General features: G+C 48.5%; 1 protein-coding gene across 7 annotated transcripts in view; it reads right to left on the bottom strand.

Moving 5' to 3' along the window:
• Positions 1-25,255, bottom strand: part of TSPOAP1 (TSPO associated protein 1) — a 3,238,928-nt gene that overhangs the window by 988,776 nt on the left and 2,224,897 nt on the right. For all 7 annotated transcript variants that reach the window (XR_013608584.1, XR_013608585.1, XM_078679480.1 and 4 more), the window contains one exon: positions 9,873-10,550. Coding sequence is in view for 5 of the 7 variants with exons in the window: in XM_078679480.1 (XP_078535606.1) it covers positions 9,873-10,550 (678 nt within the window). In the remaining 2 variants the exon portion in view is untranslated. The remainder of the gene's footprint in view (positions 1-9,872; positions 10,551-25,255) is intronic.

The raw sequence follows: 25,255 nt of genomic DNA, 5'->3' as shown, positions 1-25,255 counted from the left end.
CTGTCGTTTTCTCCCTACCAGGTCGGGTTCGCCCGTGAACACTAACTTTGTGAATTCTAGCTTCCATAGACTTTGTCCCGCATCCCGCGTGAGAGTGCACACTCTGCACCCGAGTCCCCTGGGCCTCCTAGTAGTAATCTAACGATTCCCTAGTCCAGTCCTAGCGATTCCAAAGCCTATTAGAACTGTTACTTACCTGCTAGTAATTCGCATTCCACTTTTAGCGTATATGGTTTTTCGTGCCCCTCGGGCATTTGTGTATAACGTGCTAACTTAAGTATTTTCGTAAGAGTTTTGTTGTGTGCTTAGCACCCTGTCCTCATAAAGAGTACAGGGTTGTTGTGATTCTAATAAATACATTGTTTATTTTCATAACACTTGTGTGGTGTCCTTTCACTGGGTGTTCAAGGGGTAATGTGATGGTAAAACAGCTGGCTTAACACGCCCTCTAGAGTCTTAGCCTTAGACTGCTCGTATCCATGCTACTAGGATAGCTGGTCTATAAGGTTGACTTACAACCAATCATCAATAAGGGTTGTTTGGACTGATATATAGTGATCACTAGAATAGTGAACACTGCACATCAGGCCAACTTCTCACAACTTGCTAAAGCATTGGCCATGAGACGGCAACCATATCTTGCAACAGTGATTCACCTGGACCAATCTGGGTTTATGCCAAACAGCAACACTGCACTGAATCTCAGGCGACTCCATAATGTCATGGCGCGTAGACCTACTATCGACGAAGACGCCATAATTCTGTCTCTGGATGCACGAATGGCATTCAACATGGTTGAATGGCCATTTCTCTTTCCAGTCCTCTGCCACATGGGTTTCGGACCCAAATCCTGCGAATGGGTGGAACTGCTTTATAGCAAACCCCTGGCGCAAGTTGTGGCAAACGGACGTATCTCGGCTGACTTCTCCCTGGGCAAAGGGACGAGACAAGGCTGACCCCTGTCACCACTCTTATTTGCAATGGTACTTGAGCCACTGGCTGCATGGATACAGCAGGATCTGGTTATTCGTGGGTTAAAATGGGCTGTGGGATGGGAGGATCGCATATCACTATACGAGGACGATGTGTTGCTATACTTGGCATCCCCTTCCTAGGAACTTACCTTGAGTACCCGATTCTACTACGGGTCGACTCCCGACTTAAGTCGTGGTTCACATTCCACTTTATTAGTATTGTGGGTATTGTAATTATATCTCCGGGTAGGAGATAATGCAATGTGTTAGTGAGTGATGATAATAAATACATATTTGTACAACTACACAGTAGGGTTGTCTGGATTAGTGCAGGGGGCTACACTTACATAAGATAGCACAATATACTAGCCAGGCTCCTCCAACAGGCTGCATTCACTATTTGGTCCTTTTTTCAGACAAGCATTTGCAATGCAGTAGGTCTCGCATTTACGCGAGTTTGACCCATTGGCATTGTAAATGACAATGGCTTTTATTTATGTTTCAAAAACCAAAACATAAATAAAAGGCAATATCATTTACAATAAAAATAGCTCAAACTCTCGCAAATGCGAGTCCTATTGCATTGCAAATGCTTGTTATTCATCATAATCTCAACCAGAAGGGAAGGAAAAGAAAGCAAAGGGGGAAAGAATGTGAAAGAGAAATATGGAAAAATAGTGAGAAAGGGATAGAGAGGGGATGAAAAAAGGGGCACGGATTAAAGAGGTACGAGGTGAAATTAAGTTTAAACATTCTTTATATTCGGCAACCCAACATATGACAGCGTCATCAGCAGGTTTTAAGAGAAAATTGGATCCCCGAACTTCCTCTTTTACAAATTAAGCACGGTGTGTGACTTTCCTGTGCCTTCTTTGTATAGAGATCACCAGTTTCACACTTCGGCACATCATGAGTAGCTTAAACAGGCCAGGTTTCTTTTGGTGCATGCGGGGATTTGTAGTCATTTTTAACCCATTATAATACCAGGACTACAAATGGTAGAATAATAAAAAAAAAAAGATCTCGACTCCATGAGCTTCTCACGCATGAACCGGGAAAACATGAGGGGACTGGGGTGACACTTTAATTTACATTCTCTCCAATAATTGTATAATGAGAAAAATATTAACAAGTACCCGTATTTGTAGTGAGAAACTATACAGACGTGGCCTTGAAAGAGTCGCAACACCCCGGAGGTGCTTATATAAGGTCACTAACGTATGACCTAACCCTACTGTAGTGGAAACAACTGTGACACCCTGAAATGAATCAGGCATGTTTATCCAATCTCATGGTCTGAGGCTACTTTCTGAAGGCCACCTACATGTCCTTACAGTACATACGATAGAGTGTAACGCAGCTGGTATGTATTTAGTGATAATTTCGGGGAGGAATTGTATATCTGTTAAGAAGGCACAACGTATTCCAACTTCTTTAGCCACTGGCTTTGGATGTGTCCATCAACTTACATTTGTACACAGTCTCGAAATGCCTCCTCTTACCTCTCCCCCTTAGTTAACCCAAGCCACATCCATCAAGTAGTGAAGCTTCGCTCTTCCACCAGAAGGCGCACAACAGCAGCATGACTTTCTATTTATACCTGCTTTTCAGAAGTGATTATTCAATTAGTTGTAAACAAATAGTCTCGGCATGCACTGAAGTGAGTATGGTAAACGTTGACTTTGTCCTCCTACAAGAGTGCTTCAATCAAAGCGCGCTGGTTCTGCAGATTAGGAGCTAAGAGGGTGAGGATTGGGTGCCACAGTTTAGAAAGTTAGCCTCAGATTTTAGGAATCGGTGCCGATAGCTTGAAACCAGTCAGGGGCAGACTAACACATGGGGGGACCTGAAGACAGTGTGTGCATGCTGCAGAGGAAATAGTGACGGTAGGGAAGGGTGGTCGCTCAGACTCAGACTCCCCGCTGCGTCATACAGAGCCACCCACAACCAATTCCGGTGGCCTTGGGCTCTGCAGATAATTAATTCCCAGACCCCTCAAACAGGGGATGCGTCCACCGCCAGCCCCTGGAGGCAGGAGACCCAACTTCCGAATTTCACAGGGTGGTGGTGGGGGTGGGCTATCTGATCTATAGGGCACAATCTTTGACCTCTGTGACATCATCGGAAGTCATCAGACGATAAGGAAAAGGATATATTTATATAGAGCAATATTGAATATGCTACTTACCAGTATGCATCTGTTCTTGGCATGTAGGGCTGCTAACATTCATATCTTAGCATTAGATCGCCGCCTAGTGTTGGGTCCGGATGATCGCACATTGTTGTCCTGGAAGAGTCTTCGAAGTATCCTGAGATAGGTGGCTCCTCCCCTGGACTACAGTGCGCATGGGCATCGGCTCCATCCCCAGATTGTTTTTCGCCATTGTGGCAGAAGATGGAGTGAAAAGTGTAAAGGATGTCCATGCTAATGATTGAATACAATAGTATATCTGCAGCTGCGACAGGCACCGGGGAGGAGGGTGGGCGATATGAATGTTAGCAGCCCTACATGCCAAGAACAGATGCATACTGGTAAGTAGCATATTCAGTTCGAGGCATGTGGGCTGCTAAATTCATATCTTAGCATAGAATACATAGCAGTCCCTCCATCAGCGGCGGTTGCCCGTGCCAGCTGCAGAAACCTGAAAAAGCGTCTTGAGAACAGCCTGTCCTACAGCAGCTTGCTGCTTGGAATGCACATCAACACAGTAGTGTTTTGTAAAGGTATGTGGTGTAACCCACGTGGCTGCTCTGCAAATGTCCTCTAAAGGAATGTTCCCTAGGAAAGCCATGGATGCCCCCAATTTGCGTGTGGAGTGCGCCCTTGGGGGTATCGTTAAAGTGCGCTTGGCCTTTTGATAACAGATTTGGATGCACTTAACAATCCACCTGGCTATTCCTGCTTTGGAAATAGGGTTGCCTTTGTGTTGTGGTGAGAAGGCAACAAAAAGTTGTTTTGTTTTCCTAAAGTGTTGTGTCCTGTCTATGTAGTACATCAACGCCCTCCGTACGTCTAACGTATGGAGCATTCTTTCCGCCACCGTTTGTGGGTTTTGGAAGAATGCCGGCAAGTCAATAGTTTGGTTGAGATGAAACTGTGACACCACCTTCGGAAGGAATTTGGGGTTAGTACGTAGCACTACCCTATTTGGATGAATCTGGATGAATGGCTCTTGGATTGTGAGCGCTTGTAGCTCACTAACACGCCTCAGTGACGTAATAGCAATTAGGAAAGCTACTTTCCACGTTAGGAACTGGAGTTCACACGAGTGCAGTGGCTCAAATGGTGGTCCCATCAGTCTGGTGAGGACCACATTGAGGTTCCACACCGGAGCTGGCGGTGTTCTTGGGGGAATGACTCGTTTCAGACCTTCAAGGAAAGCTTTAATGGCAGGCACCCTGAAGACAGAGAGATGCTGCCTATTCTGAAGATAAGCTGCGATGGCGGATAGATGTATCCGAATAGAAGTGAACGCTAGATTGCACTTGTAAAGATGTAGCAGATAGCAAATGATGTTAGGGATAGATGCATCTAGCGGGTTGATGTCATTGGCTGTACAGTAAATGACAAAACGCTTCCATTTTGCAGCATAGCATGCTCTGGTAGTTGGCTTCCTTGCCTCCTTGATGATGTTCATGCATTCTGGAGGTAGGTTAAGGTTTCCAAACTCTAGGACTTCAGGAGCCAGATCGCCAGGTTGAGCTGTTGCGGATCTGGATGCTAAATTTCTCCATGGTTCTGCGTCAAAAGTCTGGGCGTGAGGCGCCGTCTTTGATGCGGCACCACTGAGAGTTCGAGGAACGTGGTGTACCATGCTTGGCGCGCCCACGTTGGAGCAACCAGGATGAGAGTCATCGCGTGTTGCCTTAGCTTTCTTGCCACCAGCGGTATCAGAGGGGCTGGCGGAAAAGCGTACGCAAATTTGCCTGACCAGTTCATCCATATCGCATTCCCCTGCGACTGTGGGTGAGGGAACCTGGCGGCAAAGTGTTGGCATTTTGCGTTTTCTTTTGTTGCAAACAGGTCTATCTCCGGATGACCCCACTGCTGGAAGTACGGGTGGAGTACAGATGGGTGTAACTCCCACTCGTGCATTTGATGGCTGTATCTGCTGAGCAGATCCGCCATCTGATTGTCCTTGCCCGGGAGGTGTTCTGCCATGAGGAAGATGTTCCTCTGAATGGCCCACCGCCACATGCCCTGAGCCAGATGAGACAGCTGTGGCGAGTGGGTGCCCCCCTGCTTTTGAATGTAGTACATCGCGGTCATGTTGTCCGTCCGGACTAACACTACCTTGTTGCACAGATGTACAATGAAGGACTTGAGCGCCATGAAGATTGCCATCAGTTCCAGATAGTTGATGTGCATCTTCTGTTGCTGCGTCGTCCATAGACCCTGCACTGTGTAAGTGAGCAGATGAGCTCCCCATCCCTGGAGAGATGCGTCCGTTGTCAGGATAATCTGTGGCACTGGCTCCTGGAACAGTCGGCCCTTGCAAAGGTTGTGTGGAGTCCACCAATGCAGAGAGTCGTATGCCCGACTGGTAACCAACACTAGGTCTGTTAATTGTCCCTGAGCCTGTGTCCACTGATTTGCTAAGCACTCCTGGAGCGGGCGCATATGTAACCGTGCGTGAGGGACTATGAAGATGTAGGAGGCCATCATGCCTATCAACTGCATGAACACTCTCGCTGGAAGTGAGTGTTGTGGTCTGAACTTCTGGATTAGAGACTGCATGCTGTCTATCCTGACTTGGTTTGGTTGAGCCATGGCCGTCAGGGTATTGATCGTCGCACCTAGAAACTGCCAGACATGTGCCGGCTGAAGATGCGACTTTGGGTAGTTCAACGAGAAACCTAGATCGTGAAGGAGGTGAATGGTAGTCGACATGTCCGCGGCGCACTGTTGTTCCGACTTGGCTTGAACGAGCCAGTCGTCCAGATAGGGGTAGACATGGATGTTCTGCCTCCTGAGGTGCGCTGCTACTGTCGCCAGACACTTGGTAAACACTCTTGGGGCTGTGGTGACTCCGAAGGGTAGGACCTTGAACTGATAATGCCTGCCTTGGATAGTGAACCTGAGGTATTTCCTGTGGGACGGGTGTAGTGGAATGTGGAAATAAGCATCCTTGAGGTCTAAGGTTGCTAAGAAGTCCCCTTGGTTTAACAAGGGAAGAATTTGTTGCAGTGTAAGCATATGGAAATGTTCTGACAGTATATACAGGTTGAGGGGACGCAGATCCAGAATGGGTCTGAGAGATCCGTCCTTCTTTGGAATAAGGAAGTACAGGGAATATACCCCCGTGCCTTCCTCCCCCCACTGGCACGAGCTCGATTGCGCCTTTTTGCAGCATCACCACCACTTCCTGCTGCAATAAGTGCAAGTGCTCTGCGGACATAGGCCTTTGCCTTGGTGGAATGTTGGGTGGAGTGGATTTTAACTCTAGACAATAACCGTACTGGACAAGTTGTAGCACCCACCTGTCTGTGGTGATGTTTCTCCAGACGGGCAGGAACTGCTGTAGTCTCCCCCCGACAGGTGTTAAGTGGTCGGGGGGCAGTGACAGAGAGTCACTGTTTGCTTGGGGTAGAGGAGCGGGAGTTGTTGTTCCCTCTGCCGCGTCCTCTGGTGCTGTTTCCTCGGTAACCCCCCTTGTTCTGTTTGGGGTACGAGGATTGTGCTCCACCTCTAGAGAATTGGGATTGTTGACCCATCTGTCCTCTGGTGACTCCACGTGCACCTGAGCGACGAAAATTATTGCCACGAAACTGTTGTGATTGTAGGGCCCCCATAGACTTAGCAGTTTCGCTGTCTTTTTTAATTTTTTCTAGGGTGGTGTAAACATCTGGCCCAAACAGTCTATCAGGATTGACTGGCTGATTAAGTATGGTTGTTTGAATGTCAGGTTTAAACCCCGATATGCGGAGCCACGCCTGTCGTCTCAGCATGACGCTAGTGTTAATGGCCCTAGCTGCTGTGTCTGCTGCATCCAGTGCACACTTTATGGCTGCGTTGGAGATCAGTTTTCCCTCTTCTATAAGCAGTTTGGTGCCCTCTTGAAACTGCGAAGGCAGGTGTTCTAAAACTTTCTCTAGGGTGTCGTAATGCGCCCTATCATAACGTGCCAAGAGTGCCTGTGTATTTGCAATACGCCAGAAATTGGCAGCCTGTGCAGCTACTCTTTTGCCTCCTGCCTCTAGCACTTTGGACTCCTTATCCGGGGGAGGAGCTTCACCCGTTGTTTGGGAGTTGGCCCTTTTCCGGGCATTTGCGACCACCAGGGAGTCAAGCGGCAACTGTCCCCGAATGTATGCAGGGTCTGCAGGTGCTGGTCTGTACTTCTTTTCGATACGTGGATTGACCACTCTCGCCCTGGTAGGTTTTTTAAAGATGTCCGCAGCATGCTTGAGGACCCCTTTGAGCATAGGCAGTGTCTTTACTGTCCTTTCAGAGACTGAAAAAGTGTCAAATAGAAAGTCTTCTTCTACCGGGTCAGCATGCATGTCCACATCATGATTAGCAGCTGCCCTCTCAATGAGTGCATGAAAACCTGCAGAATCTTCTGTTGGGGATGCACGTGCACTGAAAGGCTGTGGGTCTTGCCCCACATTTTGGGTGCCTTGGTCACCAATGTCATCATATGAATCTGGCTGTGCATCTGGTTCATTGATGGGGAAAGTGTATTGGTCATCTTCATCATATCCCTCACCCTCAGAGTGTTCTGGGGAAGGAGTTGGGCTCCTTCTTGGAGGAGGCTGGATAGGTTCCATGAGGCCTGAAGCGTTCTGGGGAAGCTTTTTCTTCTTCAGGGGGATGACATAGGAGTCCACTGGCTGTGAAGTGATCCTCCTCTTGTAAAGGGTCAATATGCCCGTGTCTGCGTCGATAAAACGCTCAGAAACCTCTTCTGAGTCGAGTACCCGACTTGAAAGTGCCCCTGCCGTTGAAGAATCTGCCTTCTTTGGCGTCGATTTTGTTGAAAAGGCCTTCGGCGCCTCTTTTGGCGGCAGAAGGAAGAGAAGTTTACCCGCAGGCTTCACCGGAACGTCCATCGGCTTCTGTGGCGATGGCATCGGAGCCGACGTAGCAGAGGCCTTCTCCCTGATTCTCTGTAGTGAAGAGGCAATGGGGGACGCGTCACTTACAGTGGCCTTTGGCACCGACGAGGAGGTCTTGACCTTGCCCTCGGATCCGACGTCCTGTTGGCCCTTCTGAGTTTTGGACGATGATGCCGCAGCCGCCGACCCAGAGTCCTTGGACCGATGCGCAGATGTGCCAGCCTTCGATCCGTGTGATTTGGATGGCTCCGTTTCCACCACGCGTCCGACTAACGAAGTCCCAGTCGGAACCGGAGCCGTGTCGCTGGCTTTTGCGGGCTTTGCCGGCGTCGCAACGGTGGACCCGTGCCGGCCCCCCTTCTTAGAGGATCCCTCCTCTGGCGCCGATTTCGACACTGTGGAATCGACAGATTTCTTCGACTTCTGTGGACCGGAGGCCGACGGAGTCGATGAAGCAGCGGGTTTAGTCGTTTTTGGTGGTACGGCCGCCATCTTAGGGACGCTCGAATCCATAAGTTTCGGTTTCGATTTTGGGTCGGCCATTTTAGGTGTAGTCGATACCGTAGGTTTCAGTTTCGGTTTCGATACTGGCTGCGCAGCAAGTATGTCCGTGGCCGGGCCTGAAGGCGGGGCCGTGGCTTGAGGTACGGGGTCTTGGGTAAGGCCGACAGGCGATCCCGTGACCCGATCTCGATCTTGATCTTCGTAACCTTCGGGGCATAGCTCGTCCCCTGAGCTATCTTCCGCGGCCCCATAAATCTCTTCGGGCCGCTTGTCTGGCCTCAAGGCGCACCGCGCGCCGAAGCTTGAGTGTCTTTTTGGACCTGAATCTTGCGCAGGCCATGCAGTTGTCCTCGTTATGGTCTGGTGAAAGGCATTTGTTACAGACCGGGTGCACGTCTATATGTGGGTATTTGGACCCACAGAGCGAACAGAACTTAAACGGACTCCGCTCCATGCTGGAAAGTTGCGGTCGTGTCGCGATGAGAAGGCCTCGACGTCCGAAGAGTGCAAGTACTCCGCTGATTCCGACTCCAAGAGACGGAAGAACTCGAGACCGTACGCAAACAATACCGACGCAAAGAATACAAGGCCTTTTGGCCGTTTAAAGTTAGTTTTTCTCGGTTCCGACAGAGAGACGTCGAGACCGCATCCGAACCCAATGGCGGAAAAAAACAATCTGGGGATGGAGCCGATGCCCATGCGCACTGTAGTCCAGGGGAGGAGCCACCTATCTCAGGATACTTCAAAGACTCTTCCAGGACAACAATGTGCGATCATCCGGACCCAACACTAGGCGGCAATCTAATGCTAAGATATGAATTTAGCAGCCCACATGCCTCGAACACCAAAGTTCCTTCAACACCAGTATGGAACAAGCGTCGGGCTGCCCGGAAGTGTCCGTCTGTTGATGTCAGGAAGGACAGTCTCAAATGAGATAAAAGACAAAAAAATGTTGCCTTATCAGGCATGCTTTATAGGTTTGAGTTGTTTGCGTCTGAGAACATGTTATTTTAAAAACTGTGTTCTGTGATCCCAAACGTGAGGAGAGCTACTCCCTTTTATGACTAGCCAACAGGATCCTGTGATGTGAAAGGATGCCATCTTATTATATATGTACCTAGCTTTGCATCTTAATGAATCTCTTAACTTTCCTTTGTCTTTTTGTCCTCTAGCCTTTAGGGTGGTACATTGTGCTGAACAATTGATCAAATTTAACATACACTGACGTAACATTTAGATAAACATTTCAAATAGCAAACTATTCTTTTCAGTTAGTCATAATTTCTCATTTTAGCAACTGTTACATACTATTCAACCAGGACCAAAAGAGCTTACCAGGTTCTCTTGTTGTAGGTTAGTGTCAACTGCTGGCAGGTTCACCATTCTTGGTATTGCTGAAGCTTCACAAAACTTAGGATGTAAGGCTTGTTCTACAGGATGGCTACAAGCTGCAGCACGAACAATAGCACAAGGTGTTCCTTCGATGTGATCGGTGTGTGCTTTCACTTCAAACAAATTGATGCTGTGGCTTATGGTTCGACGTGGATTTACAGAAAAATTATAGTGGACTAAATCAAGATAATTTTCAGGTTCCTTAATAGGCAGAGAGTCAAATGGTCTACCATCACCAACAGGTGATTCAGTTTGAAAAGTGTGTTCTTTAATTTCAAATTCATTGGGGATAGTTCGGTTGGAGAGTTTGGCATTAGATTTGGAAGTTGCTTCACTTTGTGGAGAGTATGGGGATGATGTTAGCCTTATTCGTGAAAGTCTGCCAGATTGAGAGTCTAGGTATTCACTAAATGGTGGCTCATAAACAAGGCTATTGTTCAGGAGAAACAAAGAGTCTGGTACTTTCAACAAGGCAGATGGGATCTGAGCTGGCACTGAATCTACAGATTCCCCATGAGGAGACATTGTCCTAACCGATACCTCTCGTGACACATGCAGTAGCTGCAGGTGGGACATTCCTAATAGCACACTCCCAGCAGTAGGTGATGTCACTTCCAGCACCTGAGAGACAAAGAAGAAAAAAAAATAGATATTCAATCTTCACGTTTTTTGGTTACACTAAAGAGATACCATCTCACATCCAAATTCGGCAGGCAAGACCCAATACAATGCTATCTTTTCTATGATGATAGTTTCAGTGTAGAGTAGTCAATGTGCATGCATATAATCCCCTTATCAGCATGACGGCATATATTTTTCTACTTGCGTTTTCAGATTCAGTTTCCTCTGAGCACATACAAGATGACATACTATCTGACACATAGAAAAGGCTGATGTAAGAATCGCTCCACTCTTACTTTAGTTCTATATAAATAAGAGGTTAACTTAGGAAAAAAGATAGCAGTACTAGAAAGAATAATAATTACTTACCTGTAACAATAGGTATCTATTGCAACCACCGCCACTAAATTCTTAAATACTGATTATCTCTGTCCACATGTGGGACCCTGTAACTCTTTTAGAACTATGAGCTACAACAATCTAAAAGAAGCACAAAAACAAAGGCAACATTTGCTTCCTATCATCGACAACAAATGTATAAAAAAACTGTTAAAAACTCCAATGTAAAATGGCTCGAAAGCACACAACGAAGGTAGGGAAAATGACCTTTACAAAGTGGGCAGAGCAAACGTGTTCCGTTTCCCTGCAAGCGTAACAATGCTTGTCTGAACCACCCAGATAGCGGTTTAGTGCTCAGATGGGCGGGGAGAGGAACAGGAAGCCTCGAAACAGGAAGCTCTGGATGTGGACAAGTAGGTGGTGTTGGGACCGGGTTTAGGGGGAGAGGTGGTTTTTAGGTGTGGGGGTCAATTTTAAGGCTCAGGGCGAGAGGGGATGGTGTAGTTTTTTTAAGTGGGGCCGGGTATTAGGGCTCAGGGCGAGGTCATGGTAGTTTTAAAGGCTGGGTTAGGAGGGCAGTTATTTTAGGGAGGGAATGTCGTATTTAGGGCTCAGAGTGGGAAGGTGGGTCGGGGACATATTTTTAAAGGGGAGCAGGGTTTTATGCCTCAGGGCAGGGGAAGGGGTAGGAGTAGTTTTAAGGGCAGGGCTGGGGTAAGTTTTAGGACTCTGGGCGAGGGGCTGGGGTAGTTTTTGGTAGGGGGCAGGGTTTTAGGCTTTGGGCGGGGAGAGGGGACGCAGTAGTTTTATGGGCAGGGCATGGTTGGTTTTAGTGTTCTGGAGTGGCCGAGGTAGGGGATAGCGTTTTAGGGCTTAGGAAAGGGGGGTCAGGGTAGTGATAATTTACCACGCATATCCCTTTAGCAAATATGAGTTTCCAACAACATTCGTGATAAAGGGAGGCGTGGTAAAGGTATGCATGGTTGAGATGCATTTGAAGTTGGGACCACATTGTTCACGCACGCTTGGTTCAGCCATGCGTGCTTCTGTCATACAACCCACTAGTGAAGTATAGAGGATGGAGTGGGGCCATCAAGGCTTTAAGGACGATGTGGATTCCTAAAGCTCCAGAGAAGCCGCCTCTCCTGGGGACTCAAGACTGAAGGGAGCCTGCGGAACAGTCAGATGAGACTAGCCTGAGCTGCAAAGAGGTGGAGAGGAATTTGCTCCTGTTAACGCAATCCGTGCTTTTCAATACCTCGAACATCCAGAAAATACCTCATCTGCTGCCATACGCATTCCCAAGATTACGTCTAATGAATGTGAGGGTTCTGGGCCACATCTAGAGGCACAGAGGTTGTGAACTGGAAGGGTGCTGAACATACAACATGTGAGAGGAGCGCAAAGACCCTAATAAGCAGGCAACAGGCGGGGCTGCATGCACAGAATTACCCCATGGGCTCTGTGGCACAGGAAGTTGCGCAATGTAGATTGAGCATCTGTAGGAGGCTGGATTAGTATATAGTGCTCAGTTATTTAAGTGAAGCACCTTGTACTAATGCAGGAAGCCCTTACGGTGATTTTAGTGGTCTTTGATAATCTTTGAAAAGCTCTCAAAGTGGTAGCTGAGGAGAGTAGCCTTCAGGCTTATCTTGAAGAAGTGTTAAGCAGCTTGTTTTACCAGTTTAATCATCTAGTGTAGGCTAAATAAAAAGAACTGCATAGTATACATAAAAATATGTCTATTCATTACACAACACTCACTAACACATTGGCATAACTCCTACCCGGAGATATAAACACAAATACACAATACTTCAATTGTAAATAGGTAAATAAGCAAATAAATTCAATCGTCTCCAGGGGGAGACCAAACTATATACAAAGAAAGAAAATAGGTTACTTACCTGTAATTACGGTTATCCAGTATTGATATCTTTCAGAGATTTACATGCCTGAATAATTCCCTGTCGTCGAGATGGGAGTCCCACGGTATAATAAACAAGCGGTATTCCAGAACTGCCATCGGCTAAAATGGCCCTGAGCCATGCTATCATAACCTATCTATCTCCTTTTTCAAAAAAGGACAAAAAGCTGAAAGCAGCCAATCAGCTATTAGCACCCTCTAGAACCTTCCCAGCAGAGGCAGTTTCCCTCAGATTTTCCCAGCACAAGTAAGAAGTGATTGTCCTGATATAGAAACAGAAACTGCCTCTCCGGGGAGGAGGGTGGGTGCATGGGAATCTATGAAAGATACCAATACTGGATAACTGTAGTTACAGGTAAGTAACTTATTTTCTTATCCAGTATTGGGGTATCTTTCACAGATTCACATGCCTGAATAAGAATAGTAAGCAGTACAATCCAATTTTCTAGAATGTCTATTGCGGATGGTGGGAGACTTGCACATATCAAACCAAAATCTTAGATTCTAAGTAGAGGACACTACTTATGAAACCAACAATTTGTTATATACAAATATCTACATGTATATATATATATATATATATATATATATACATATACATATATATATATATATATATATATATATATATATGTATATATATATATATATATATATATGTATGTGTATATATATATATATATATCACCAATTACCGCTCCGGCGCATGTATCCACCAACGGAGAAAGACACGGACTCCAAAATCAGCATACACTGCTGGATGCAGTGACTTTAATTATAAATGGTGCGAGATATCGGGCAGGATGACGCGTTTCGGCTAACGTGTAGCCTTGCTCACATAACCTTGCTGCTCAAACAACTGTGCTTAAATACATTGATTAACTGTGCTCAGGTGATAAGTTGAACTACACAAATAATAAACAGTGAAAACATACTGCGAAGTGGACTACAAGTCTGTTTTCCAAACAAATAGTATCTGCACAAATGCATTTATATACTACATAATATCAAGTTAGATATTTACATTATGTCAATTAATTTGCAAATATTAACAGTCCTAATACAATACTGACAAATTGAAAAACGACAGATGGTATTGTCTAATGGTGCCATGTCTGCAACAATTATCTGTGACAGCACAATTGGTCTAGAAATTGTATTTTTTACAAACTCAAGCCACAATTTTGTGGTGCTCATATATGGAATAAAGCATAATTTCGAATTGGAAAAGTGTTAATATGCACATAATGCTGTTTAAATTAGATATATTATAATGCAGAAAAACATTTCCAAATTCATAACATTATCTGATTGCTTTCAAACAGAAAAGTTCTTTAACGCTTATAAGAACGATATTAAATCCATGATGCTGATCACAAATCCAACGCACAAATGCATAAATATGGTTGTCAAGTAATAACAAAATCTGACAGCATTTGAGCAAAGTTTATCTGTACAGATTGTATCAATTAGCTATCAAAAAGCAGAAAAAGACAAAGACAAACGCCTATAATCCCATACTATATTCGCAGCAAAAGAGAATTTTGTGTGGTGAGTTACAGTGATACTAAAGTGCAAATAATGTTACGTGTAGTAAAAACAAAACTTGTTCTAATGAGCACAATTCTAAACCAGTAAGTGTTTACCAAACACTAGAATAAACTGGTTGAGAAGAATCAGCCTAAAGTATAACTATTCGAAAAGTAATGGAAAATGCCTGTGTACTTCAAAAGGTTATTTTTACTGTGGCAAATATCCATCAATTTAATGGAGCACCTCTGTGTGGGTTGGGAATAAAGAATTATCTATATAAACATAACCCACAAACGTAGGCAGGCTCTATAAGAATCTAAACAGTTGATATTGTTACAGAAAAGTTCAAATTTCATAAAATAGATCTAGCGTCCGAACCACAATGTACAATCAAACCAAGCAAATAGCGAATTGAAATCTCTAGAAGTCTTTTTTTTAATTTTTTTTAAACTTTATTCACTTTCTATATATGCACACAGCTTTCGCCTACAACCCTGGGGCCGGCAGCAATCCAGCAACACATCTATATCATGTTCTATACCAGTGTTCCAAAAATTATGCTAATATTGGTGCCGGCGTCGCCCATAACAGGCACCCGGGGTGCAGATCAGGTCGGCAGGTTAGTGCAGTGAAGCTAGTGTCCCATATCAACACTCTCCAGTACTGTAGTGGTACAGCGTACATTGTCTATTATGCTGCCTTGGCAAATTCTTTCAGTGCATGCTCCCAGCAACTTGGTCAGTGTCAAACTTCCCTAACCCAACTTGCCCAGAACGTCCCTCCCCCCCCACCCAACTACCTATGTGCCACTCTTCATGTGTTACCACCTTTCCAAGTGTACGTGTCTCTCACCCCAGCCTAGTCCACACACCTCCGCCTCGCACCATCACTCAATCAGTCAGTCACTCGATGCTCTCGGCCCGATGGATCCCATATGTATGGTCCTATGTGTCACAGTACTCAGAAATCTGTGTACCCCGTGCGTTCCTTCCTCACGAAGCCACCCACAGACCCGAGCTAGCCTAGTCCCCGGTGTCTCCCCCCCGATCCTGCTGCTCCTCCATCTCCTCCAAATCGTCCCTTGTGGCGTTCCTATATGAAACGTACGTCAGGTACTGGTCCCAGAAGCTCCGCGGCCTACTCATCGGCGGCAGCAACTCGCAATACAGTTGGGTTTGCGTACAACTATACAACAGAGCCCTTTCCCATTCTTGTTTGGTCGGAAGGGGGCCGCGCATCCAATGCATCGCTATCGTTCGTCTTGCCAGAAGTAGCCCCATGCCCGCCAGACGACGCGTAGCTGGGGGCAAAGGTCTGGTGTGCCCCAGCAGAGCTATTGCCGGATCTACCGGGAGCTCCACCTCTAGTATCCGCCCCAACTCCAGGAAGACTTCCTCCCAGAAGGCATTTATCCCAGGGCAATTCCAGGCCAAGTGCACGAAGTCAGCAACTGGCGTCCCGCAACGCTCACATTCCGGCGACTGCCGGAGCCCATACCTGTGCAAGCGTTCCGGGGTGTAATACACTCTTTGTAGAAATTTAAAGTGGACGAGCCTATGTCGTGCATTCAGCGACACTCGTTTCGTATTCTGACAGCAGTATTGCCACATTTCGTCGCTGATATCTGCCTGTAAGTCACGCTGCCACGCCTGGCGGGCCTTCGAGGGTTCCTGCTTCCTGTGACACTGCCCAATTCTGTACAGACGTGATATCATCTTGCCACTCGACTGTGTTTTGATGATATACGTTAGTTCTGGCAATTCTGCCGGCTCCTCCATGGCCGGCCCCAGCTGCACCTGCAGCGCTGCCCGGACTCTATGTAGGCTGAAACGATGAAGCAGTGTCGTAGTGATCTGGGGTGAATCCACCTGCTCTCAGGTGACCACCTTCCCGTCTCTGAACATGTCCCCCAGCTTGATTATACCAAGCTGATTGAGGGCGCGCGCAACCCCTCGTTCTCTCAGGGGTGGAAGCCACAAGGCCCACTCAATCGGGACCAAGGGTGAATACAGGAGCGCACAGCCACTGCGTCTCACCAGAGAGTGCCATGCATGATTCGTACTTGCTATAGAGTCCAGGGTGCCAGTCCGTCGCGCGGCAGGTTCGAACACCGTAGACGCTGGGTGGAGGGGGCTCGTGAAGAGCGTCTCCAGTTTCACATGCGGGATGTTACCATCGCCATGAATCCAAGTGTGCAGGTGCATTGCCTGTGCGACCCTGTAGTAATGTTCCACGTCTGGGGCCCCTAGTCCGCCCTGATCATATGGGAGAGTCAGGATCTGCCACTTAACCCTTGGCTGCTTTCCACCCCATGCCAGCTTCGTGAGGGTCTGGACCAGCGTAGCAAAGAACGCCTTTGAGAGCACTACCGGAAGGTTGCAAAAGAGAAACAGGAACCGCGGTAGCACCAGCATTTTCATCAGCGCAATGCGACCCGCCAGGGACAGCGGTAGCCTGCACCATCTGTCCACGTCGTCAACTAGTTTCATGTAAGCCACTCCATAATTTTCTCTGACCAATACCTCCGGGTCCGGGTGCAGTCTGATGCCTAAATACCTGACCGGGTCGTCCGACCACTGCAGTGGGTAGTCCATGACAAACTCCTTTGTCACCGGGGTCAGCGGGAACACCACCGACTTCGACCAGTTGACCCTGAGTCCAGATAGGGCTCCAAATTGCACTACCTCCCGTAGCACCGGCGCGAGGTTAATCTCCGGGTCCCTAATATACAAAAGCGTGTCGTCGGCGTACGTGGATATGCATATCCTGTACGTGGGGAAGTTAATACCTTCATGACTGTGGTACTCCCGGAGTGCACACGCTAGGGGCTCCGCCACTAGTGCGTATAACAATGGGGAGAGCGGGCAGCCCTGTCTCGTGCCCCTGCCAATCCCAAACGCCTCAGTGACTATATCACCAATCCGTAGTCTGGCCCTCGGCTTGTAGTACAGAGCGCCTATCATTTGTAAAAAAGGCTCGCCTAGTCCCAGTTTCCTGAGTACCCTGGACATGAAAGGCCACTCTACGGAATCGAAGGCTTTCTCCATGTCCAGGAATATAGCCAATGCCTTGTTCTCCGGCTTCACGTGCTGCATCGTCCCCAGGACTGTACGAATGTTGTATGTGAGGTTCCTAGATGGAATAAAACCTGCCTGTTCCGGGGCCACCAGTGCAGGGGCAAGGAGAGCAAGACGCGTAGCTAGCACCTTTGCATACAGCTTAGCGTCCACATTAATCAACGATAGGGGCCTATACGATCCGCAGACCGTGGGGGGTTTCTCCGCCTTGAGTATCGTCACAATGAGTGCCTCGCGCATCGTCGGGGGCATAGACCCTTCTACACATATGTCATCGAATAATGCTGAGAGGTAGGGGACCAGCAAGTCTTTAAATGATTTGTAAAAACCGACAGTGAGTCCGTCCGCGCCCGGCGCGCTGCCTGCCTTCATACTATCCAATGCCTCAACTATTTCCTCCCTCTGGATAGGCATCATCAGGAATTCTCTCTGCGCGTCAGACAGATGCGGCATTTGAATATAACTCAGGTAATCGTCTATCGCCCCGTCCAACCCCGTCGATTTGGATTCATACAAAGCGGAGTAGTACTGCTTGAATTCCCCCACTATCTGTTCCTCATCAGTGAGAGTCTCTCCCGCGCTCGACACCAACTCACCAATCAGCAGGGGCCGGCGCTCATGTTTGATCATTTTCGCCAGGAGTGAGCCTGGGCGTTCACCCTCGCCATACACACGGGCTGTGGCATATTTACCCATATGTTGTACCTCCCGATCCGCCTCCGAGTGATACTCCTTCAACAATTGTTTTATCTGGTCCAGAGCGTCACCTTCCGGCTCCGCCTGGTGACTCTCTTCAAGGTCCTTCAGCTGACCTTCCAAAAGTGCGAGCCGCTGCCTAATAGATTTCAATACACCGGAGTGTTTGGCCATGGCTACCCCGCGTATGAAGACCTTAAAGGCTTCCCACAGCGTCTGAAAACTGTCCACGGAGCCCGTATTTGCCACAAAAAAGTTTTCGATTTCCTCCGCCAGCTCCCCACGGAACACCTCGTCCAGTAACGAGTACGGGGGGAAGCGCCACGTAAAGGGGGGGATTCCGCGCACCGGGGATTCCAGGAGCAGGAGGAGGGGAGAGTGATCAGACAGGGTGCGTGGCAGTATGAGACAGTCCCTAATGTTATTGGATAGCCGCTGTGAGACCAGCCAGTAATCTATTCTAGTGTGCAATGCGTGATATGCTGAATAGTGTGTGTACCCCCCTTTGGAGTGATGCCTACTACGCCACACATCCAAGAGATCTAGATGCACCATCTCAGTGCGGAGCGCCGTGGCAGCCGCCGACGGACTCCTGCTCGGTCCATCAGACCTGTCCAGGTTTGGATTGAAAACCAGGTTAAAGTCCCCACCCCAGAGCACACTCTCACAGTCATACATTTTGCATTTCCTGGCCAATTCAGTGTAGAACTCAGGCGAATCGTAATTTGGCCCATAGAGATTCACAAGCAGCATGTCGTGTCCTCGCCCCTTGCACCTGCAAATTACATACCTCCCCACCGGGTCCGACTCCAGTGATTGTAATGTGAGTTTGGAGCGAGGGTTCACCCATATCAGCGTCCCTCTCGAGTGTGTGGTGAAGCCCGCAGCTATACTATTCCCACTCAACCCCTTATGTTGTAACATTCTGCTAGCAAGAGGCAAGTGAGTCTCCTGGAGGAGAGCGAGGTCTATATTATGCCTGCGCAAGTAGCTAAGGACCTTTCTCAGCTTCCTATAGTCATTAAGGCCCCTGACGTTCCATGTCAAAGCGCGCAGTGGGGCTCTCGCCTCTTCGGTTCGTAATGTGTATTTCTCAGTTCCCGCCATTATGGATAGAATGCGCGACCAGGCTGTCTTGCAGCGGTGACAGTCGGACCCCAGGGGCACTGACCGTCCGGAGACACAATGAACACTGGCCTAGTGCAGCCCACATGGCCCCACACCAATTTTCAGAGAGCAACCACTCGGTAGTTAAACCCAAAATCAACTGCCCTTTAAGAACAAACCCCAACAGTCCCCCCACCTCCCACAGCAGACCCACCCCAATTTGGTCATGCAGAATCCCATCCCGCCCAACCCCCCCCATCAACCAGTAGAATTTTCCCATGTGCACAACGCTCAAAAGAAGTAGGGTCGTGAAGAAGAGAGGGCTACGTGTCCAGTTTCTTCAAGCCGCCTCCCGCCGCCGACCGCCAAAGCCAATTAAGGGCAGCGCAGCAGTCACTCAGCAGCCGATTCCGCTAGTTCCTTTGTCGCTGCCTCGATCGCAGCACGCTGGCCTTCCTGTATCTCCTCTTGGGGAGGGCGACGCGGTCTACGCCGCCGTTTCTGCTGACGCCATTGCCCCGCGGCGCCTATCTCTGAGTCGTTCTCCGCTCGGGTGTCCCCCGGGGGTTCAGGTTCCTCAATGTCTAACAGCCGGCAGGCGTCAGCAAGAGATCGAATCTGATGTACTTTATTGTTCATTTTGAAGACAATCCTGAACGGGTGACCCCAGCTGTATGTGATTCCGAGGCGCCGCAGTTCCGCAGTAACCGGTCGGAACGACCTGCGCTTTTCCAGGGTGATGGCTGCCAGGTCCTGATAAAGTGTCGGCGAATGATCGCCATAGGTGACGGAGCCCATCTGTCGCGCCTTGGTGAGAATCTCCTCCTTTGTGCGATAGTCCTGTACGCAGACCAGAATGTCCGCCGGCAGGGCGCCCGAGGCTCTAGGCGGCCCTGCCCGGTGTGCTCTATCCAGAGCGATAATGGAGTCAGCAGAGCATCCCAAGACGTGGTTGAAAAGGCCCTGCGTGAACTTGAAGAGATCCGCTGTGTCCGGGGTGGGTTTCACTCCTCTGATTCGAATGTTATGCCTTCGGGACCTGTTCTCCAAGTCTTCCACGTGTGATTGTAGATCTACTTGCTGGTCATGAATGCGGATAATTTCCTGCTGGAGCGCTTCCATCTCTACATCCCGGGCGTCAGTCTTCGACTCCAGATCCGCAACTCGCTCCCCAATGGCGTCCGTGTCTCGTCTCAGCTCCCGAATCTCCCCCTTCAGTTCAGTCTTAAGAAGCTGGAGATCCTCCCGTAGACCTCCAAATAGTGATTCCAAGAACGATCTTGTGACCGGCTCGTCATTGCTTCGGGAGCTGGGGCCCGGAGTGCCGCCCGCTGATTTGGCAGACGCCGCAGTGTTGTCAGCGCCGCGAGGGTCTGTTTTTTTCCCCCCCGTGGAGACGGGCGAAAGTAAGTCCTTAATGGTCCTGTCCTTCCTCACCCTACCATTCGCCATACTGCCCCAGATAGTCCGCAGCTCCCGGTGCGCTCTAGTCCAGAAGCTCGCCCTAGCACCTGCAGTCCAGGGCCAGACCGTCCAGCACTAAACGGCCACCTTGCTCCGTCGCCGAATTCCGCTGTTCCAAGTACTCTCGCTTGCTGGACCTGATCGTCGGTGTGTCCCTCCCAGAAAGTGCGTGGGGCGCTACCCCAAGCGATGTAGGCAGCGTGGGGAATCAGTTGCTGGGTCGGGTCGAATCACGATATGCCAGTCCTCAGGGCACCACCCCGCAGTCGCCACTCCTGGGCCCGGTCGCCGCTGTTCACACCGGGGGCCACTTAAATAAGAGCGTCACATTGAGGACCCCACACCCTGCCGCTGTCCTGGCTCTGCTGCGCAGCGTGGGGTGGGACCCCTACTCCCCGTCAGTAGCAAGAGCAGCAGTGTTAGGGGATTCCTACCCGAGCCCTCCACTGTGCAGGGGGGGCAGATGTGTGTTGTTGGCGGGGGTGAGTAGGCTAAGGTCCGGGGCCGCGAAGGGTGCTCCCCGCTGGTGCAGATCTCTATGCCCGACCTCCCTGTCTCAAAATGGCGGAGCACCGCCAGTGAAGCACCCTCAGCTCCAGGGGGGTCCGCAGAGGCGGCTGCTCGTTGCAGGGGGGGGGGGGGAGCGCAGCGGTCAGCTCCCGCCGCCCACCGGGGCCGCAGTCCGTGGCCGCTAGGGCTCCTCACAGCCTCCCCCTCCTCCTCACCTCCAGCCTCGTCCCAGGCCCTGCAGTCGCAGCCTTGATCGTTTCCGCTGGCCTCTCCTGTCCGCCGATCGGGGATCTCCGGTGTGCCGGTGCGTTCACCCGGCAGGTCCGCAGACGCCTCCTCCAGAGAGCCGCAGGTAGCTGCACCCTCAGTCCCGCTGGTCAGGCTTAACCTAGCCCGGCAGGGCAGTCCCCGCGTCGGCCTGGTGGCTCCGCCTCCCTCGGCCACACTCCCGCTTCTCCGTGTGCCGCAGGGCCTCTCAGGCCGCCCCGTACAGACCCCGCGCCGGTCCAAATCTCGCACCCCAAGGTCTCAGCTCGCTTCAGCAACGCCCGCTGCAAGTCGGACACTGCACCAGAGACCCAGCACGGTCCCTCGGTGCCCAGAGGTAAGCTTTAGAGGCTATGTAACGGCGTTCGGCGGCGGGAGCTCAGTGAGACACGTCCGCTCACACCGCCATCTTGGCCACGCCCCCCAAATCTCTAGAAGTCTACCATTTGTTTGTGGACACTGCAGTGTATTGTATGTCAAAGAGAAGAACATAAATACAGCTAAATTGTTAAGATAGGACCAATAGTACTACAAAAAAATGGTGAATATCTTCACAGATGTTCAAACCATTGGGTGTCTTACAATTGAGTTTCAGAATATATTTGGTCTCAAGTTGTCGCAACCTCTTCTCGCGATCACCACCTCGCTTGCTTAAGGGCACATTATCTATTACAAAATATTGCAACATATTGAGATTGCCACTGTGCTCATCATTGATGTGACGTGCCACAGGGTATGTAAAGTCTGAATTCACAGTGGCTCGCAGATGCTGCAGTATTCGTTGGTGGACCGGGAGCTTCGTGCTCCCCACATAGCGGAGACCACACCCACATTGAAGCACATAAACCGCATGGTCTGTGCGGCATATGTAGTGTCCCTTTAGATTGGTCAGTGTGTTTGAAAAACCATCGATATATGTTTTGGTGTTGACACCAAAAACTTACATGCCCGGCATGTATTACATTTGAAAAAGCCCATACTGGATGTAAGCCAGTCCTTTTTGATCTGTTGTTCTGGGCTGGTTCTAATCAGGTCACTTCGCATGGATCTAACTTTACGATAGCTATAATTCGGCCTGATAGGTAAAGTTTGGGCCAAAACAGTATCAGTCAGAACAATTGGCCATTGAGCGTTGATAATGCCTTTTATTGCTTTTGCCTGTCTGCTAAAGGTCGAAATGAACCTACATGGTGATGTCTTACTGATAGTGCTATCAACATTATGGGTACTACCCACTGATTCGGATGTTGATGGGGGACTACTCACTGTTTTTGGACATAGCAAATCATTTCTCTCTTTGGCATTGGCTTTAGCTAATGCTGAGTCCAACAGTTTGGCTGAATAGCCACGTTGTAACATTCTGCATCTGGCTGCTTGTTGTGCTGTATTCTTGGCTACGGTGGTACTACATGCCCTGCGAATTCTTTAGAATTCCCCATATGGTAACCCTGTGATGGTGTGTTGTGGGTGAAAGCTGGATGCATGTGGGTTTGCGATACAGTTGCGTACTTATATGATTATTCTCAATGACTACTGCAATGTCCAAAAAGTTCACTTGATGTTGGTCAATATGTGCGGTAAATTGCAGATTTAAATCATTTTTATTGATGGTACTTACAAAAGTTTTTGCCTCAGATACACTCCCCCTCCAAACAATAAAAATATCATCGATATATCTCCAGATGTGCATTAGATGTTTATCAGACAATAACCTGTGCTGTCCTCTTAGTACATGCTCCTCCCACCAGCCCACGCGTAAACACGCGTAGCTGGGGGAGAAGCATGCACCCATGGCAACACCCTGCAGTTGCTTAAACACTTTGCTATCAAATAAGAATAGATTGTTATTTAAACATAGACTAATCATTTTAAGCAACATTTTGTTGTGATTATAAAATGCTATGTTTCTATTCTTCAAAAAATGTTCAACTGCGTTTAGGCCGTCAGTGTGTCTAATACTAGTGTATAAAGAACACACATCGAGAGTCATAAGGAGATAATCTTCTGCCCAAGTGATAGTGCTCAACTTACACAGGAAATCTTTGGAATCTCTGAGATATGTTGGTAGAAAGACAACGTGTTGCTGGAGATAATGGTCCACATATTTAGATGTGTTTTCAAAAACACTGTCCCTGGCAGAAATAATGGGACGTCCGGGAACTGGCGTGGTCAGCTTGTGAACTTTGGGTATAAGGTAGAAAGTAGGTAGGGTGGGAAAATCCCTACTTAAGAAACAAAGTTCGTCCTTAGTTATCAAACCCTCTCGTTTCCAAGCCAACAGTTGTGTTTTATATTCCTTGTTGACCCTATTGACTATCATACCATTAGATTGCTCATAACACTCTGAATTGTCCAGATGTCGATAAGCCTCTGCTTTATATTCAGTTTTGTCCCAGAGAACCAAATTACCCCCCCTTGTCAGAGTTTTTTACTATCAGGGAGTTGTTAGTTTTCAGTTTTTCCATCAATTGAAAATATTGTTTGGCTTTTGAATCTTTACATCCCTGTTCATCCCTTACTGTCCTGATATGTAGTTTCTTTAACTCACCCGTGACCCGCTCATGAAAAATGTCTAAAGCGTCACGTGGCATAATCGGGACAAATGAAGATGGTGCTTTGAACGGGCTGCCACCAGCTGCAGAGATTATTATTCCCTCTTCATCAGCTATGTGTTGAGTACTGCTGGTTTGTGGATTGTCCGTTGTCTCTCTACCCAGGGAGAAAAGAGTTTTTAAAAGGGGAATTTGTTTGGCATTGAGTCTACTGGGGCCGGGAGCAGCGGCATTCGTGGGGTTGATTGGTGCAGTTTGATTTTTGATCTTAAAAAATTTGGCTAACTTAAGTTTATGTATGAACTTATAAACGTCAACTCTTGTATCCACAAAATTAAAATTGCTCTCTGGACAGTAGCTCAACCCCAGACTCAATAATTGCAATTTAGCAGTATTCAGTTCTACATTGGTAAGATTGATTATCGTGTTCTGAGCACTTACGTCTACTTGTTCTGTTGTTTCTTTTTGTAAAATCGTCCGCGCCCTCTGCTTTGCACATTTCCGTCGTTGCCGCCTTTTGTAGTTCCTGCGTTGGCTGTAGCCGGGTTGGCATTCCTTGAACGCAGGGTCGATTTTCTCTGCTGATGAATATAATTCATTTCTTCAGCGTATGTCAGGGGCCCCAGAGCTGCAATGCTGCCAGTTTCAGAACCAAGTCAAGTCAAGTCAAGTCAATAGATTTATATAGCGCGCTACATACCCAGAGGGTCTCAAGGCGCTTGGAGAAGAGTGGGGAATTACTTGTCAAATAACCACGTTTTGAGTTGCTTTCTGAATGCTAGGTGGTTCTGAGTAAGGCGAAGGTGAGTAGGAAGTGAGTTCCAGGTTTTAGCTGCCAGGTAGGAGAAGGATCTACCTCCCATGGTGGTTTTGTTGATGCGAGGTACAGTGGCAAGGGCTTGGTTGGAGGATCGTAGCTGGCGGGAGGGGGAGTAGAAGGACAGTCGTGTGTTGAGGCATTCGGGTCCGATTTCGTAGAGTGCTTTGTGTGCGTGGGTTAGGAGCCGGAAAGTAATCCTCTTATTGACGGGGAGCCAGTGGAGGTTTTTCAGGTGACCAGAGATGTGTTCTTTACGCGGGATGTCTAATATGAGCCTGGCTGAAGCGTTCTGGATGCGTTGGAGTTTTTTCTGGAGTTTTGCGGTGGTACCGGCGTAGAGGGTGTTTCCGTAGTCCAGTCGGCTCGTGACCAGAGCGTGGGTGACTGTTTTTCTAGTTTCGGTGGGGATCCAG

The sequence above is a fragment of the Lissotriton helveticus genome, chromosome 3_1 (genome assembly GCF_964261635.1).
Source record: "Lissotriton helveticus chromosome 3_1, aLisHel1.1, whole genome shotgun sequence".
In the NCBI taxonomy this organism is placed as follows: Eukaryota; Metazoa; Chordata; class Amphibia; order Caudata; family Salamandridae; genus Lissotriton; species Lissotriton helveticus.
Note: the sequence above shows the minus strand (reverse complement) of the source record. Positions and strands in the feature narration are given on the sequence as shown.